At 40.2% G+C, this 19,578-nt stretch overlaps 1 protein-coding gene across 1 annotated transcript in view; it reads right to left on the bottom strand.

Annotated features, from left to right (window-relative positions):
* The window catches only part of LOC137266140 (sushi, von Willebrand factor type A, EGF and pentraxin domain-containing protein 1-like), a 56,314-nt gene that overhangs the window by 18,140 nt on the left and 18,596 nt on the right, over positions 1-19,578 (bottom strand). Inside the window, exon 2 of the mRNA XM_067801629.1 lies at positions 2,782-2,881. Within this exon, the coding sequence (XP_067657730.1) occupies positions 2,782-2,881 (100 nt within the window). The remainder of the gene's footprint in view (positions 1-2,781; positions 2,882-19,578) is intronic.

Consider the following 19,578-nt stretch of genomic DNA (forward strand, 5'->3'; position numbering starts at 1 on the left):
GTCGTCGACGTGCAAGCACATTTTGTCGTTGCTGGTCATGCTCATATTTCATGCTCAAAGCAAACCAAAAATTGTCTTCACACATTGGTAATTAGAGCAGCATTTCCATTTGCAACTTTTAAACATTCACCTAGACTGTAAGTCACATAATCAACTAACCTTCATTATAGATACGTTCTGGAAAAGGATCGACTATGGACCTTAAAGAATACAGTATGTAAAACAAGATTGATGTTTATTTGAGACTTCATTTAGTGAAAACGTTTTGGTTTCAAACAAAAGACTTGGCATTTATTTAGTAACATTACAATGAATTCTTTCTCCCTTATCTCCGATGAACGGAGATAACGTCAATGGTATTTATAGTATGACCTTAGGCTATTTCAGGATTTAGATTGCCAGATGGGAATGTTATTCTGACATAACACTGAAATCCGTTGGATAAATACAACTGAATGTCTGTGTAGAAAACAAAAGTGAAGACTAATTGTATCAAATTTGTTTAATGAAATTTATGCAAGAAAGCAAGAACACAAGGCCAAGTTTGAAAAAAACATAGCTTTTTATTGAAACAAGACAGATATCATTCAACCATTTCCATCATTTTTGCTTTTCGAAATTGTCGTTAAAAGTGACATATTAACGTTATCATGAAACAACAACGAAAGTCAATAGCACAACTTAAAATCAAATATGAATACAACCCGTATCTATTCATATACAGCCTGATGATATGCCTGGCATATATATTATGAGCCAAGCAAATTTATTTGGAGTCTGGAATGATACTAATTCTGAAAATGAAACATTAACTTTAACTATTTTGCCGACGCTATATACATATATACAGCCCATCACTTCGTTATATCCGGGAGAATGGGTAACACAGGCAGACCTCGTAGGGGGTCTCTGTTATAGTGTTGTGAGTGAGTTCTTTCCTAAATTATAGGGTTCAAGCGTGAGACTGAAGTGAGTTCTTCCTCTTTTAATGCGTCGCAAAGGTTCTTGTTTGGGAATCTGATTGCGACAGCTGTCTCTTGACTCAAGACAGCTTGGTATTTAGTAATGGTGAGTCCGGAAGCAGAAAACGCGCATTCAGATGGGAGACTGCTTCCAGGTATACAGAGATACCCCTTGACAAGTGGTGCTGAACGTGGTTCTCATTCTCTCACCACCTATGGCAATATAGACAGACCTTTCTCACATTCATGTTGTGCGTTCAGGAACTCAGTGTATTCTGTTCTAATGTCTAGTATGTCCTCAATGTCATCTGATATTTCAATGATGTTGCTCAGCAGGAACGACATCGCATCATCTGATACACAGAATTTGAATTTCTGTATGCTTGTCTGAGCTGGATCGAAAGGAGATCTTGGCTCTTTCACTCTTATAGCCATAGGTAGGTCAACATCGGCATGAGGCTCGTCATCTGCTGCCTTAGTGATGAGGTCAATAGCTCTGGACTTCAGTTCTCTGTTCAGGCTTAAGACACTTCAGGTTTTTGTAGCATGGGTCAACCGCTGACGCTATCAATGTAGGGGATTGTGAGGAAAGTCCTGTGGAGATTTTCATCTTAATATCACCGATGATGTTGGAGTCAAGATCTTTCACTACAAGGTGATTGTCAACAAGTGTTGTAGAGAGGCTTAAATAGCGGAAAATCCGCCATTTTGTTTTTGTCGTCATCGTGCATCTGGGCACATTTTCACATAAGGCTAATGTCCTTGAGCTGTCCTCACGGTCATTTGTGTATTTCTAAATCAGGTGCTGCTGCTTGGGATCTTCTCCTGAATGTTTTGTTCGAATATGATGGGACAAGTCATGAGCTCAAACATATTGTTTGGAGCATGCGGGACAGGGATGCATGCCGGCAGTCCTACTACAAATGACACATTTAGCCTCTTGTTTCTATTCAAAAATCTGTTTTCATTCTCATTGGTGACACTGCTTCCGTTGTGTTTTCCCTATGGTGCACACTTTCTCTCTTCAACTTGGCTTTAGCTTGCAGAACGACTTGTTGAGCTGGAGACATGAGATCAAACGTGTCTGTAGAAGGGGGTAGGTCCGTACTAAGGGCAACGGCGGGTGCTTACAATCCTCTTACGACTTCATGGGGTACTTGTGAATTGTCGCGGCTATTTGTGTTCCATACTTCAGATAAAGCCCTGAAACCCTCCACTTTAACAAGGCTTAATTGTCGCATATCTTTAAGGCACATAAGCATTGCTTTTTCCTTGATACCTTCATACCATTTCCTGTCAATAGGCTTGCGACGTTTGCTAACAAAATTACCAGATTGCACCAGCGCTGTTTGCTGGGCTGGTTTTCTGTTTACAGTGCTTGTTTGCCCGCGACTCCAGTAAAAACAAAGATAACTATTAGCGCCGAACTAGATTTCCCGGGTGGTCGGTCCTCGGTAACAGTTCTTTCTTAGGCTTTGGATGTGTTCCTAAGCGTTCACAAGCTTATTAACCTGCTAAAGGTGTTTTGTGTCTTGGTGCCAGTACTCGGAACTCCCATTTGTTTGATAGAAGTTTGTCAGACAGCCGAACCTCCTCCTGTGGAAACACTCGAGAGGACCCTTTCCATTATCTCTTTCAGTGCCCTCTATATAATAGATTTAAATTTAATAAATGCCTCTTTCAAAACGATATGTTTTCATGCTATTCTAAGCGGTGACGAATCTTTGTCTTAGTATGATAATGAAAAATGATAATGAAACTGGGAAATTAAATATTGTTTAAATGAAAGTGTTTTGGAGATGCAGTGTATTGTACTCACCGATTCCAAGACACCTGTATCCAGAAGGTGGTCTAACGGTCGCACAAACAGTCGGCCGAGGACAAGGATAGGATGCGCAAGGACTGTCTTGGGGAAACGGCTGCAAAAGATCCAAAATACTTTCAGCTATACTTTGCATATTTTAGATACTCTACGTGTGCATGTATTACCCTAGGTTATCAGTGCAAGACCCATTAAGATCCGGGTTAGAATCGGTCTTTAGTAACCCATGCTTGTCTTGAGAGGCGACTGAAAGGACAAGGTGGTCAGGCTCGCTGACCTACTTGATAAATGTAAACGCATCCCAGTCACGTAGATCGATTCTTGTGGTGTTGATCACTGGATTGTCTGATCCACGGATCCACGCTTTGTTAGTTGCAGACCACCACCATATAGCTGAAATGTTGCTAAGTGTGGGGGTAAACAACATACAAGCAAACAAACAAACAGTATGTTTTCAGCTTCATGGGCTGCTGAAGACTAGTTCTAACCAGGTCCCCGTTTCACAAAGCTTTCGTAGCGCTATGACAGCCGTAAGTCTCGAAGGGAAGACAGCGGTAGTGTTACGACAGATTTGTGAAACTGGGCCCTGGGCCTAGATTTTCGAAGCACCCTTAGCGCTAAGATAGTCCTATGTCGTAAGATATATAAATAATTATAAAAACCTACGGTTATCATAACTGTACAAAACAGTATGAACCTTACGACCAATTGTACCATCCTAGCGCTACGGGAGCTTCGAAAATCCTGATCTTAACTGTGCAAGGTCTAAGTGATGTTCTAACTTTGTGTGAGTGAGTGAGTGAGTGAGTGAGTGAGTGAGTGTTACCCTCCTTTTAGCAATATCCCCGCAGTAGGAATTGTTATGTATTTTAGTGGCGAATGTATACATGAATGTCTGTCCTAAGCAGGTACGTACGCAGGCATCCTAATCACATCAATAACCAACTTTTAACATATTACCACCTGTGCACAGATTCAAGTTTTATTACAAAAGATTGGCTTCGTAAAAGAGTATTATATAAACGATCTATGTGATAAGAAAGGGTCCTTATCTTTTACAGACTTTAAAAAGATCAACCTGAAAGGTACATATTAAGACCGTTGAAAGGGATCGCGAAAGATATATAATAAACTCATCCATATGTCTGTATCAATAGCAGCAAATGTGCTTAAGTAACTAAAACTGGAAGGACATATTTAGTCCTCCTAAACAATGCTCTAAAATATACTGAGTCAAAAAAGAAACTTCACATTCTTTCTTCAGGGCACTATAAAAGAACAAGAGATGGTAAGATGGCTAAATTGTTATTATTTCGTTGCTGAGATCTCTGTGATGTACTCGGTACACTGACAGTGCCACAATCAGTTCCATTAGGCTACACCGCCGTTCAAAAACATGGGTATACAGAATATCAAATCACAAGAATAAAAATTCGAAATTTGTCAGTTCAATATTGTGTATGGCCGCCCCGCGCAATCACCACTGTCAAACACCGTCTCCTCATCTACTGCCTGATGCTTGCGTATACGTGGTTGGGGATTCTGTGCCATTGCTCTTGCAAGGCAGTGCCAAGTTCCTGCAAATTCTGAGGTTGGTTCCGAAGACCACGAAGCCTTCTCCCAAGTGCATCCCAAACGTGCTCTGTTGGATTAAGGTCAGGGGACCTCAATGGCCAGTCCATGGTGTTGATTCCAGCGTTTTGAAGGAAATTTCGTGTCAACATCGCGGTATGCGGGCGAGCATTATCATGCTGGAACTGTAGACCTGGGCCATTAGCCGCCTTGAAAGGAACGAGTTGACGGATGAGCACCTGATCGCGGTAAGCAGCAGTTGTGAGGTTTCCACGGATGACCAGAAGTCGGGAAGTCCCACAGAAAGCACCCCACACCATGCAACTTCCGCCCCCGAATCTGTCGACTTCCTGTACACAACATTGGGTATACCGTTGACGAAGTTGTCTCTAGACTCTGTGCCTGTCGTCCGGGTAAACCTGGGTTCATCGCTAAAGACGACTCCATTCCAGTCTCTCTGGGTCCATCGGAGGTGACGTTGGGCCCACATCAGACGTTGACGTTGATGAAACGGCGCCAGTATTGGCCCACCATATGGACGTCGAGAATGGAGACTGGCAGCCCGCAACCGATTCGAATGGTCTGCGAGGACAGTCGACATCTAAACATCTAAGCCCTGGTTCGTGTAGCCGGCAGAAAGCTGTCACGTAGGTGACGTAGGACGATTTGACGGTCGTCTGCTCGTGACGTCACACGTCGACGACCCGACCTTGGGCGATCAGAGTGAGTGAGTGAGTGAGTTAAATTTTATCGTCACATCGGCAATATTGCAGCCATATCGTGACGGGAACAAGTAAGAATGACATTGTGGAATGAAAGAATATAAGAAACTAAAACCCTGTTAACGAAGAACAGTAAAACCACTAGTATATATCACAGATATCCATCTAAGACTAGTAAGGAGTTATAAAACAGTTTAATTATAGAGGACAATACAACATAAAAATGGACTATAGATTGCCAACAACCGAAGGTAGAGCACCACTCTAGGGGCCATGGGGACTTACATTACTTTAGCTACCTGCATGGTTCCTAGCTGGATTTACACCATCCCCTCAGTTGTTAGCAATTTAGGCACGTCTAGCCATGCATTTAAAAGGACACATATATTACGATTAAAATGGCAGAGAGTTTGAATTTACTTGGAATGTTTGTGGGCTTACGTACCCTCTCAGGAGGACAATAATTTTACACTACTTTAACCCCCCTCGAGGATACAGCCACGAACAATCTTTGTTATCAATTTAAACCTCCGATCATAAAATATTTATCTATTTACAAATCCGTTAGCAAATCCAATTCTTTTAAAAATGCAAAAATTAAACGAGAACTTATGTTACTAAAATGATCTTTCATAGTTGGTGATTTGAAATATTTATCCCTTGTGATGGAATATTCGACACAGTCAAGCAAGACATGCTTGACTGTGATTATTTCATCACAAGGGATACAAAATGGAGGATCCTCACCTTTCAATAAATATTCATGTGTATATCTCGTATGGCCAATACGACATCGCCGCATGATGACCTCTTCAAATCTTGACTGGCAACCCAAATAGGTATAACCAATAGAAGGTTTTATTGCATGTAATTTATTAATGCCCACTTGGGTGTCCCACTTCTTCTGCATCAGATCATGGATATAACATCTAATGGAAGCTTTATAATCACTGTATGGAATAAGAAGAGGTGTCACAGATTTGTTGAGAGCTGCCTTGGCAGCAAGATCAGCCATTGTGTTCCCGAAAATGCCTACATGGCTGGGTAACCAACAAAAGACGATGTCGTATTGGCCAGTAGCAAGATCATTATGCAGTTCAATAATTTCAATTAAAAGTGGATGTTTGCAACAAATATTTTGAAGAGCCTGAAGGCAAGAAAGAGAATCTGAATAGATTATATACTGTTTATGTTTATAGTGTCTTTTAATATACTTAAGAGCCATTAAGATGGCGTTAGCTTCAGCAGTAAAAATAGAGCTGTTATCTGGCAATCTAGAAGATATTGTTCTGGGTCCAGTGACAGTGGCACAAGCCACTGCGCCACCGTCCTTGGACCCATCTGTAAACAAGGATTTATATTCCTTATATTTAGTATGTAATTGATTAAATTCTTGTTTATATTGTAGTTCATTAGTGTCTGATTTTTTAAAGGTGGTCAATGTTAGGTCCACTTGTGGCCTAACCAACTGCCAAGGAGGAGAAGAAAGAAGGTGGGAAGGAGCTATAGTAGCCAGATCAATGCCGGCAAAGAAATAAACGGTTTTATTCTTAAACCAAGAGGTGGAACAAGAGATTTCTTATTGTATAAATCCTCATGCAGAGGATTGAAAACACAGTTATATGCAGGGTTTGACTCATTGGAATGTAGTTTTGTTATATACTGTAAGGCTAATTTTATACGGCGCTGCTCAAGAGATGGTTCATGAGCCTCGACATACAGGCTGTCAACGGGTGAAGTACGAAAGGAGCCAAGACAAAGTCTTAGACCTTGATGATGGACGGAATCTAATAATTTTAAGTTGCTCTTGCAGGCTCCACCATATACAATTGAGCCATAATCAAGCTTCGAGCGGATAAGTGATCTATATAGATGTAGAAGGGTAGCTTGATCACCTCCCCACTTTGAATTGGACACGACCTTCAATAAATCGAGTGCCTTCAGGCATTTAGTTTTGAGGGATTTGATATGCGGCAGAAAAGTTAAATGTGAGTCGAAAATCAGACCTAAGAACTTGGCCTCCTTGACAACTTTGATGGGAGTGCCATTTAAGAAGAGTTCTGGGTCCTTGTGTGGTTTATATTTGCGGCAGAAATGTATACAATTGGTTTTTGATTGAGAAAATTTAAAGCCGTTTTCAAGACACCATTTGTTTATTTTGTTTAAGCACAGTTGCAACTGCCGTTCAATAGTATGCATATTTTTCCCACGACAAGAAATATTAAAATCATCCACAAAAAGTGAACCATCAACTGAATCATTTAAAACTTTAGCTAAACTATTGATCTTGATACTAAATAAAGTGACAGACAAAATACTACCTTGTGGGACACCCTGATCCTGATGGTAATGATCAGATAGTGTAGAATCCACTCGGACCTGAAACTGCCTGTCAGTTAAAAACTGTGATATAAACTGAGGCATACGGCCCCGTAAACCAAAGTCATGTAAGTCTTTTAAGATGCCGTGCTTCCAGGTGGTATCATAAGCCTTTTCTAAATCGAAAAAGATCGACACTGCATGCTGCTTGCTGATAAAGGCATTCTTGACAAATGACTCCAGTCGAACTAAATGGTCAACGGTACTGCGATTTTTACGAAAACCACATTGGATATTTGTGATTAAATTATTAGATTCCAGGTACCAAGTTAATCTGTTATTGACCATGCGTTCCATGGTTTTGCAAACACAGCTAGTCAAAGAAATGGGCCTATAATTTGATGGATCGGTATGGTCACGTCCAGGTTTGGGAATAGGTATAACTATGGCATCACGCCAGGATGGAGGAAATTTACCTGATGTCCAAATGTCATCGAAAATATTCAATAGTGTCTCTAAACAGGATTCTGGTAAGTGTTTTAGGAGCTGATAATGTATACCATCAGTTCCTGTAGCAGTATTATGGGATTGGTCAAGAGCAGTATGAAGCTCATGAATAGAAAAGATTTCGTTATAATCTTCCCCATTATCTGAATGAAAATTGAGAATTCTCTTTTCCTGCTGTTTCTGGTATGTTTGAAATTGAGGAATATAGTTAGCTGAGGAAGAATGTTTCGCAAGTGTTTCACCCAGTTTATTTGCGATATCAGATTTATCCGTCAGCAGTTCATCTCCGCATTTGAGATGGTGTATGCTTGATTTGCTACCCTTACCTTTAATTTTCTGGATCATGTTCCATACCTTTGACATTGGCGTTCGTGAATTTATCTTCGAGACATACTTTCGCCATGATTGGCGCTTGTTTTGCTTAAAAGTACGCCGGGCTTTTGCATTGAGTATTTTAAATTTATTCAAATTATGGACCATTGGATGACGACGGAAATATTGCTCAGCCTTCTTCCGTGCCTTCCTAGCTTGTTTGCAGTCTGCAGTAAACCAAGGTTTACGTATGTGGGGAATGATAGAGGATTTCGGAATACATTCATCAGCTATTTTGTGAAGCCTATCGGAAAAGAGCTGTACAGAGTCGGGAACATCAATGAAAACATCTGGTGTTAGCTTTTCTGAACAAAGAGTTTCATAGCGAGCCCAGTCTGCTTTAGCAAAATTCCATCTCGAAGACGGAGGAACATCAGATGGTGTAATTGACTTTAATACAGTAGGAAAATGATCGCTACCACAGAGGTCATCATGAACTGACCATTCGAATTCATTTAGTAAATTGGAATCGACAGCTGATAGGTCCAAGCAGGAATACGAGCCAGTTCCAGGGTGTAGATAGGTTTTAGTACCATCGTTAAAAATGCATAAATTGTTATTTGAGAAAAAATCTTCAAGTAATTTTCCTTTTGCATTAGTGTCATTACCGCCCCAAAGTGGGTTATGACCGTTCAAATCACCCATTATTACACAGGGTTTGGGAAGTTGGTCGTAAAGTGCCTGAAGATCAGACTGGTGAAGAGAATAGGACGGTGGGATATACAAAGAACACAAGGTGAAAACAATATTCAGTGTCAAACGTACTGCAACAGCTTGGAGAGGGGTGTTCAGAGAAACTGGACTGTGAATTACCCCCTGTCGTACCAGAACAGAAGCACCTCCGGTTGCTTTGTCACCTGCAGGTGAAAAGAAATGGTACGAGTCGTACTGTCTTAAATTTAATGTATCAGTTGTCTTGAGGAAGGTTTCTTGTAAACAAAAAGCTGATGGTTTGTAATCCTGGATTAATAGCTGGAGGTCATTATAATTGTTCCGAAGTCCTCTAACATTCCATTGTAATAAACAGGTGGAGGAAGTCATGGTGGTTTAACAGGAGATCGTGAATGAGGGGAAGGTCCTCTGCACTGTAATGGAGAGGTTTCCATATCCAGAGGTTCAAAGCTGTTACGAACCTCGACAGAATCGTTCAAAGATACGTCAAGGTGCTTAAGAGCTTTTGCTTCTTTTCTTTTATGTTGTTTTCTTTCTGCTTTGGAAAAGACAGTTTTGTTTGGTTCAGTTTTTTTCCCAGTATGGAGTTCTGGCACAGATTCTGGTCTACGATCAACTGTTTGAGACGGGGGGGTAGATGGTACATCAGTCTGCGTGTCAGTTGTTGAAGTTACTCCACTGACCGAGTAGAGGAGTGTTTGCTGATCGGTGACCCAGCTAATGGCTGTCTGGCACACACTATCCACTTTTTGGATAGAAGAAGAAACTGCGGCAGAATATGGTTTTGTTAAATTGTTGTTTTGTGTCTGGTCGGCAACTAATTTTTTGGCCTCAGAGAAAGAAATGTTGTTTGAATATTTGATTTTAATAATCCTAGATTCTTTCTCAAACACTGGACATTGCTTAGAGTAAGACATATGCTCACCACTACAGTTTGCACATTTCATGGCATTTGTACAATCAGTGTTCTCGTGATTTCCACTGCAGCGGGAACAAATTGGGGAGTTGTTACAAGAACTTGCCCCATGACCAAAATGCTGACATTTAAAACAACGGAGTGGATTTGGGATATATGTATCCACACCGATGTTAAGATATCCAGCTTTGATGGATTTGGGTAGTTTGGATAGCGCAAAAGTAAACAGATAGGTGGTAGTAGGGACAACCCTGTCATTAACCTTTCTAGTGAAACGTTTCACGGATGTCACCCCTTGAGTCTTGAGTTCTGCCACAATCTCCTCTTCTGACATGTCAGATAAACATTTTGAACGATCTCGAACAATGCCTCGACACGAATTTAATGTCTTGTGGACAGATACAACAATCTCAGTATCAGCAAAATGGGTTGCTTTGAGCAAATTTAGAGACTGCTGCCTTTTAGCACATTCAATCAACAAAGAGCCAGAACGGAGACGAGTAATATTTTGCACAGTGCCACATATTCCTTCCACAGCCTTAGAGACAACAAAAGGGTTTATCTTAAGCGGGAGACCCTTAGCACCTTCCACAACCAGAAATCGTGGCCATGACCTTTAAAACAGAACTTTCATCATCAGAAGACGAAATAGTGTCTATATCAATATGACGTCTTTTAGTTGAGTACCGAGAACCAGTGATTTGTGGGGAAGCCATGTTGAAGGTAAACATTCGACATCCCTGCTCCCCACCCGCCATCGAGTGTCAACGAGGACAGTGCTGTAGTGGAAACCAACGACAAACACTAGGGCTACAAGGATGTTATACTCAAGCAATATCAACACAGGTAGCAAATATTGCCAAACAGAATAAAAGTCAGGTTGGTTCAGACCCTACATTTATTTGATGACAATTTGAACCTGGAGGTCAATAGTGCCAGATTGGCCCATGAGCCACCGCCTTCTGGCATAGGACTCTAGGCAGTTCAAATAATAAATAGTGTATATATTTGACATAGAAACGGCCAATACCCAATAATAGTTAAAATGTGCAAAATACAGTCACCATGCACAGGGCTTGGCGTGACCAGCCGATTGATAGAATCGGGCCGATTCTACCACCCGTCTAGGTGAAGTAAGGGCCGAAGTGGTGTGTTGAGCAATAGGAGCGCGGTTCCAGACTCCTGCTGCCCTCAACCACCAGACTACCGTCCTCCACCGACACGGGACGCAACCCACGGCAAACGGGTTGGTGGACCAAATATCCCCCCGGGTCCACAACGGGGGTGTCGGCGAGCTCTTTGCGTTACCCAGCACCCACCACGAGGAGGTGGCTCGCCACGGGTGCCTTGGGCGATCAGAAGTGGCACTAGTTTGTTTAGACGATCTTGCAAGTCATACATGGTACGACGGTTTCATCCTATTGCTCTTGCGACGTCAATAACTGATCTTCCCGCTTGCAACATGCCGACGGCACGTTCACGTCGCACATTTGGCAATCGTGGCATTTAAAGTACCGTTAGAACTGTGGTTTAACAGTGTTTTTTCCGTTCTTGGGGCCAATGCAAACACGTGCAAATGAAGAAAACTTCGATGCGAAGATCACGTGATCGACTGCCTGTTCAAAACCTGATTGTCACTAACGTCATTTGCACGACGAATGGATGAGTTTGAGTTCGCAAACATGAAATGTCAGCGCCCATTACCTCGTTTTTGTTTTTTATATTTGTTGGAATTGGTTTTTAGCTGGGGTTGGTTGTTTATACTGAATTGGTTGATTTGGTTATAGTACGTGTATGGGGTGGCTTTATCAGGGTTGATCAGACGTTTTCACTAAAACCAATACTTAGTCATGACATTTCGAGCTAAAGAGAATAATTTCGAAACTCATTGGCAGTATTTTTCATGTAAACACACACCACGGAATCACCGCTATAGGACGCTATTTCAATTTCTTTGTGGAGAAATTATGTCACTGTGCAGTAAACGCCTCCACAAAGATGTGACACACAAACAATTGCTAGAAATTTGAACAAACACTTGATTAGTATTGATTTCCATGGACGAAGAGGAAGATGCTGAAACATTTTTTTTAACTTCACCAACCCAATAACCAGGCTACAACATAACGGTCTATGTCGTGATGTTGCTGTCGTGCCATTGCAGTAGAAAGAGTTGACATTTTAGGTTTAATGACCTGACTATGTACTGTTACTTTTCCATATTTCATGACTTTCTCGTGGACTCAGCATTTCACCAAAGAAACATCTTTATGTCTTGATATACCGTGCAGTGAAAACACTGCGTGATATATATCCGTTGTATTCCGAAGGGCAAACCTTTTTCACTCAGTACTCTTCACAAAGAAAGTATGGGTCAAGTCAAGTTTATTTCTGAAGTGGAGAGGCCTTGAGCCCATATCAATGTTACATACACGACAGACATCAGCATATCATACAATGAGAATATTTTGTCTGACAAACATTGATTTGTACACGTGGATAACTAAGTTGATCAGAATATTATTTATGTCAATCAGTATTGCAAATTCGAGATATGTAGGATGGGCAAAGTATGGTTCAGGTGTATATGTGATTCTAATTTCTTCATAGGCACTACAAATACAAATAAAATGGTAGTCATCCCCGATATACGGCTTTGAAACAAACTAAACACTTTCTGTCTGGCCTAACCTGCTAAATATCGGCACGTTTCTATTGAATAACTTGTGGGAACCACACCTTCAGAATTTTGACAGTGTCTATACCATTTATACTCTTCACGATCAAATGACGTTTTCTATTAAGAATATAGGAATACTTTTGAACAATTTAATAAAGCATAATGCCATAGAATACCATAATGTGATAAACAAATTAATCCTGTCAATCTAACCGAAATATAGGGTCAATATAAGTAAAATTCCTATTTCATCGCTCTTCTGGTTTAAAACTTTCTATGTTATATTTTCCATGGCATTATAAACACTAGAAAACATCTGTTTAAAATTGAGGTAATCGTCAATAGTCTTTGTCAAATGTGTAATAATGAAAATGAATTCATCGCGCCTGTTTCTTTTTCTTCAGTCATATTTTATTAATAAATAATAGCGATAAAACCGTTTGTGATAAAACGAAATTTGTCCTAAAGCAGTCTATTGTACGACTCGGCCTACATGAGCAAAGGTTTATGAACCAATAGATGCATACATGCTACAAACATTTGAAATCCTCAGACAAAGGATATTTTTCTGTTTCATTTCTTTTTATCCCAAACTTGTATCAAGTGTCTCGATCTAATCTTACTTGTGCAGTTCAAACGGTACAATAACCCAGCCATCTGGAAGCTGGTTGGCTCTGAAGTTCTTGAAAGGCATTTAGAAGTTGGACGGACATGAATACATGACACGTTTTATCGGTTCACAACTTCTTTTGATTCTTTACACGTTTCAGAGCCGATACTTCCTTCGTCCTTTGTCTGATGAAGCAACAAGAATTAGCTGTGGAAAGTCGTAAAAACGTGTCATGTATTAGTAATTGTCACTGACGTGCTTATTGATCATCCGTGTAGTTCTGGGCGGTTTAACGGCCCTTACTATTTGATGTTGTTCTGTTTAAGTATTTTGACTAATTACCCGAACTACTTTTTTTCTTTTTCTTTTCAAAGTACAGGTCACATGTTACAAACAGTAGGTAACAATGCATGGTCTTAATATTTCCTAGAGAATATGTAGGGCTGAATTTAAGGAATGCCATCAGCCTATGACAAGAACCCAGCTGTACCAGCCAAATTCCAAAACCCGAGTGTGTAAAACATATGAGGTTTCGGTGTATGTAAAACTTGATGCAGTTCCCATGAAACCATAGCAACACATAGACAAAACTGATCCCTGTTTACATGAATTGCCATAGCCAGGAAGCGTCTATGAACAGCCATAGCTATTCAAGGTGTAGGAGAAAAAGGAGCTGACATATGTATGCTTATATTGCTAGACTTATTGCTGATGTATTTCTCAAAGATTGACTTGCACCTTGTGCAAGTTAGACTCATAAGTAGGTTCATTTAGTAACATTGGGCTATAACAGTGCAAGTAACAAAGCATCATTAAATCATGCCCTGTTATGTATTTACCAGTATGTAATGGTGTTAATGTCAAAAACATACATGTATATTGCTCCACAGTCGTTGCTTATGTTCAATGTTGGATATGGACTGTATCCAAAGCAGGTAGTATTTTACCAGGCAAATAAAGTATGTAGTGATGACCACAATTTTGTAAGCTTATCATATGAACAAGTTGTAAAAGCGATACATTCTGAGACATGATAGTTCTGGCAGCAGATTCTAAAAATATTCTTTTGATCTAGTATTATTCCATATTTTCGGTTGCGAAAGATTGTTTGTTTAGTAAGACGCAGAACTATACTGAACATCATTGAAAACGCACCACCTTTAAATTTTGAAATAAGGCAATAGAATCTTTTGGAAATGGAAAATTAATGGTGGGAATTTTGATAATAACACACTAGATCGTAAATAACGCTCTACAGTAAAAAACGGATCGTTCGAACACATCATGGAACATCACATGAAAACAACAAAATTCATGCACATCACACACGAAGGGCACAAATTGCATGCAGAAAGCATGCTGTTCAGGGGTATAAATGACCTTCGGCACAAAACCGTTCTCATTTTCGCAGTACTTTCGTAAGTAAAGTTTTTTCGCCATGCCAAGATTGTCACCAGAGGAACGAGAACAGGCCTTGGGTATGTTGCAGGTCGGCGCTTCAAGCAGAAACATTGCACGACGATTTGGGTGTCATCATTCGACCATTCTGAGGCTTGCTAACAGATACCAACAAACAGGAACCAGCAGGGACCGGCAACGCCCAGGTCAGGCACGTGTTACCACCCCTCGTCAAGATCGAGACATTGTACGGCGCCATATTCGGGATCGAACCTTGCCCGCCAACGCTGTCCAGGGTCGACGTGGTTTGATCAGCGCTTCCACCGTCCGACGCCGTCTCCGTGCGGCAGGGTTACGTTGTCGACGCCCTTACGTTGGACCCATCCTGACTGACAGGCATCGCCGTGAACGCCGACAATGGGCTGAACAGCATCGTGTGTGGTTGTTACGACGTTGGCATGGTGTGATGTTCTCCGACGAGTCGTGTTTTCACTTGCGAAATGCTGACGGGCGTCTACGGGTATGGCGTCGACGGGGTGAACGTTATCATCAGGATTGTGTTGTGCAAACCGATCGGTGGGGTGGAGGCAGCATTATGGTGTGGGGAGGGATAAGTTATCACCACAGAACCGCTCTGATTGTTTGTCGTGGCAGAGTGAATGCCGTTTACTACCGTGACAACATTCTTCAGAACAACGTCGTTCCCTTCTTTCACCAGCATCAAGATCTGCACACATTTCAACATGGCAATGCACGAGCCCACACTGCACGTGTTTCGATACAGTATCTGGCTAACAACAACATTCCTCTACTTCATTGGCCTGCATTGTCACCAGATTTGTCACCCATCGAACACTTGTGGGATTACATCGGCCAACGCCTCGCACGTCGTCCGCAGATCAACAACCTTGGGGAACTCGACAATGCCTTGCAGCAAGAGTGGAATGCAGTGCCTCAGGACTTTATTCAGAGACTTATCCGTTCAATGAGGAGACGTTGCACAGCTTGTGTTGCTGCTAACGGGGGTCATACACGCTACTGACTTTCCATTTTGACCCCATCTTTATTTCATTGTCAGCTGCATTAAATCTTCACTGTTTTGCTTGATTGTTTTTTGCTTCTTTTCTTTATCAAACATTGGTCTACACAAATATGTAAAATTTACATAGATTGCTCACTTCTGCTCTTAGAAATCCACAATTTTAGGGGTGGTGCGTTTTCAATGATGTTCAGTATATATTCAAAGGATCATTTTGATTTTCCTTGAATGCAAATAGTACGATTTGTGGGGTAAGTTTAATTCGTATTCCAGCATAAGACACGAGCCACCTTTTAAGTCAAATTACAGTCCAAAAAAGGGGTAAAATAGCTTAACTGGAAATTATGCAATAGCTGCACAGGGATGAGTCACTGGCTTTTATTTTATGTTGATATTAGGTTGTGCCTAAGATATTGTTAACAATTTTCATTTGGAACCCTCTTAATTCTGTACTTTGTGTACATCTAAATGGAATAATATTGTAAGTTCTCCAATCTGATTCATCAATGTAAGAATCAAGTATGGTTTCCCATTTTAAATTTGAGGCTGATTTCTTATATATTGACGGGAGAACAGTGATATAAAACAACTTGCTACCCGTATCGGACTGTAGCAGTTTATGAATGTAGTAAGGTGCTATAGGCAGTTCTAATGTTAAGTAGTCGGAATGAAGGGTAGCAAGATTATAATATTTTTATACGCGTTTAACACAACAGATCATACTTTGATAAGATAAGAAATTGGCAATGAAATTTAGTTACAATTTCATTAAAATCTAAATATTTTCCATCATTATCTAGTAGATCTTTGACTGACTTAATCCTTTCTTGTACCAATCTGAGTAGAAAGGTGTTTGATTACCAATCATTGGTTTGTTGTTTAACCACAAAGGAAATGTCAGAAATTCCTCAACACATGGTGATTGTGTTCATATAAGGCTTCAGTGTAATCTGCCCAAGCCATAAGTACATCACTCCAAAAAGAATTATTAGTGGACGGAGACAAAAGATGTTGCATGTTTCAGTCTTTTAACAAGATTCTTTTTATCCGAGAAAGTTTTTTTGTTTGGATTGGATTGTTTTAAAAATACTTTAATTCCTCCGTCTGTATGAGTACAGTACATTTTCTCTGTCTTTATTTTGTCAGTCTTTCCAGCCCAAATAAATTGAAAACAGTTCCTTTGCAGCTCATCAACTGTACTCTAAGTTGGATTAGGTAGTGTTGAGAAGAGACAGTTTAGGCAGGAGAAGTATTGATTTCAGTATTGTGTTTCTTCCTAATGGAGTTAATGTCATGAATGACCAGATTTTGATTAAATTCGATATCTTTGAAGTTTATATTATATTAAAGTTTTTTCTACCATTACATCCAAGTCTACACCAAAGTCTATTTTTAGCAAATCAAAGCTCTCTTCCCATTCAACGTTCCATTTGTTACATAGTTTATGTTTGATCTCTTTTTGTATCCGATCCAGATAATTTTACTTTTTGCAATGTTAACTTTAACTCCATTTGTCATCTGCAAATTGTGAGAGAATATATTCAATATGTCCAATTTTTACTGCTTTTATATTTTTGTTATTTCTCAGCATAATGATGAAGATTTCTACACACAATATAACAATGTATGGTGATAATGGGTCATCTTGACGACAACCACGAGATATTGGAAAGAAAAGTGTAGCAAATCCATTCACAAGAATACAAGATGTTATATCTTTGTAGAGTATATTTATCCATTGTTCTATCACTGGGCCATATTGGAAAAAAACATATTACTTTATCAATATATTTCCAGTCTACTCTTTCAAACAGTTTTTCAAAATCTGCTTGAAGAAGCAGGCCTGGAATTTGATAGGTTTCGGTGAAATGCATGATGTCATAAATAAGCTGGGTGGCTTCGCCAGTATAACGGCCTGCCATAAATCCTTTTTGATCTTCTTTGATCAAATGTGGCAAAACAGATTTATTCTTTGAGCAATAACAGCTGAAGCTAGCTTATAGGAACTATTAAGGGGTGAGATTGGTGTCCAGTTTTTAATAAATTGTTTGGGTCTATTTCCCTTTGAGATACAGGTTATAAGTCCTTGTTTTTGAGTGATAGTATCCGAACTACTTTGTCAAGCAAATGGTCGATTTGCCGGACGGTTTTGTTCTAGATAGGAATTCACTGATGCGCGACAATCCCTTAAACAAGAGGGGATTAACCTACAGTCTGTCTCGAGCTAACAAAATACAGGTTATAGTTTCGTCTCATGTCCATAGGCGGTCAAGAGGTGGAGTGCAGGGGTTGCGCATCCCCCGAGTAAGTTTTACTCAGTTCTGGTAATACATTTCGAATTCACTAAAATGTACCTGCTAAAAGTCGAATTGACTCAAAACAATTTTTTACTTTGTAGTTGAAGGGTTCGAACTCAGTCTGCCAAAGACTCCTGCACGAGACTATGGGTGACAACTACTTACTGTATAGTCGGCAAACTAGCAGACCGTTACTCTTAATCCGTTATCATCTTATCGACTGTCCGGCAAAGTGGGGTATGACCATTGTCCCCGTGACAATTGTGGGGTATGACCATTATCACTGTGACAATTGTGGTGTATGGCCATTGTCACTGTGACAGTTGTGGGGTATGACCATTGTCACTGTGGCAGTTCTGGGGTATGACCATTGTCACTGTGACAATTGTGGGGTATGACCATTGTCACTGTGCCAGTTGTGGGGTATGGCCATTGTCACTGTGACAGTTGTGGGGTATAACTATTATCACTGTGACAATTGTGGGGTATGACCATTGTCACCGTGACAATTGTGGATTATGACCATTGTCATTGTGACAATTGTTACTGACTGTACCTGCAAACCAACAACCAATTTAGTTCTTAATGTTGCCTTTCCTTTTAGGTGAATCGGATACATATGAATTAGACCATAACCATCCTTTGCAAAAACCCGTTTGGATGGAATCGTCACAGAATAGTTATCTGACATTTTGAAACCAGCAGATACACTCCCGATTCCTGTTATATATTTTCTTTAGATTCAGGCTAGAATTGATTATAAGCAACCCATGCTTAATATATGTTATATTTGGGATTACACTTTCTTTGTCAAGTCCAAATTCTAGTACTTTCTGGAGTGAGTCCATCCCCGGGATTCGAACCCACACCCTCAGAGTCAGGCACAAAGTCTAGACTATCAGTTGTCCGGCTTTCCTCTTCATGAAAGTCGCGGTGGCTGAGCGGGCGATTAGTGTATGCTGGCGATTAACTTGCCGACTATGAGGGTGTGGGTTCGAATCCCCGATGGGACTCAACTTAAAAAGTACTAGAATTTGTCCTTTGAAAGTGTAATCCCAAATATAACATAAATTTACATTCACCACTTTCTAAATGGTATTGTGTAATCAACAACCCATGTTGTTGCATAATATCGATTAATGGGATTAATGTTCATGGTGATAATCCTTGGAGTATATGGTCCAGGCTCAATTATTTGCAGACCATTGTCATTTTGTCTGTTTGATTGTCATTTAGGACATAAATAACAAGAAAGGCAGATATTTTATATGTTATGGTGCGGCGTTTCGTTACAGGTTCCTATACCCTCGCCATATAGTTTGAATATTGTGGGGCTCCAAGCAACGAAAACACAAACAGTATTTTTATAGGTATTCAAATAATTATCCGTGCTTGCCAAGCTTGTAGCATCTACAAAAACATGACTTTAACGGTATTCCTAAACCTTTGTGTACTTTGTTATCTGTCAACTGCAAATGTAATGCACTGAAACAAGTTAGCTCTATACAACTTGCGGGGCCATTGTTTATTAATATTTACCTTGCATGTAAAGCGCATCGCAGTAGGAAATGCACGTCAATATAGGTTTTCGTGAATCATTAACTAATTTGTACATCACGGCAGTCACGCTGTAAGGAGTCTAAGTCAACAAATCGAAATCAATGCTCTGTTTAACACCGTTTTTTTTGTT

The sequence above is a fragment of the Haliotis asinina genome, chromosome 15 (assembly GCF_037392515.1).
Source record: "Haliotis asinina isolate JCU_RB_2024 chromosome 15, JCU_Hal_asi_v2, whole genome shotgun sequence".
NCBI classification, from domain to species: domain Eukaryota; kingdom Metazoa; phylum Mollusca; class Gastropoda; order Lepetellida; family Haliotidae; genus Haliotis; species Haliotis asinina.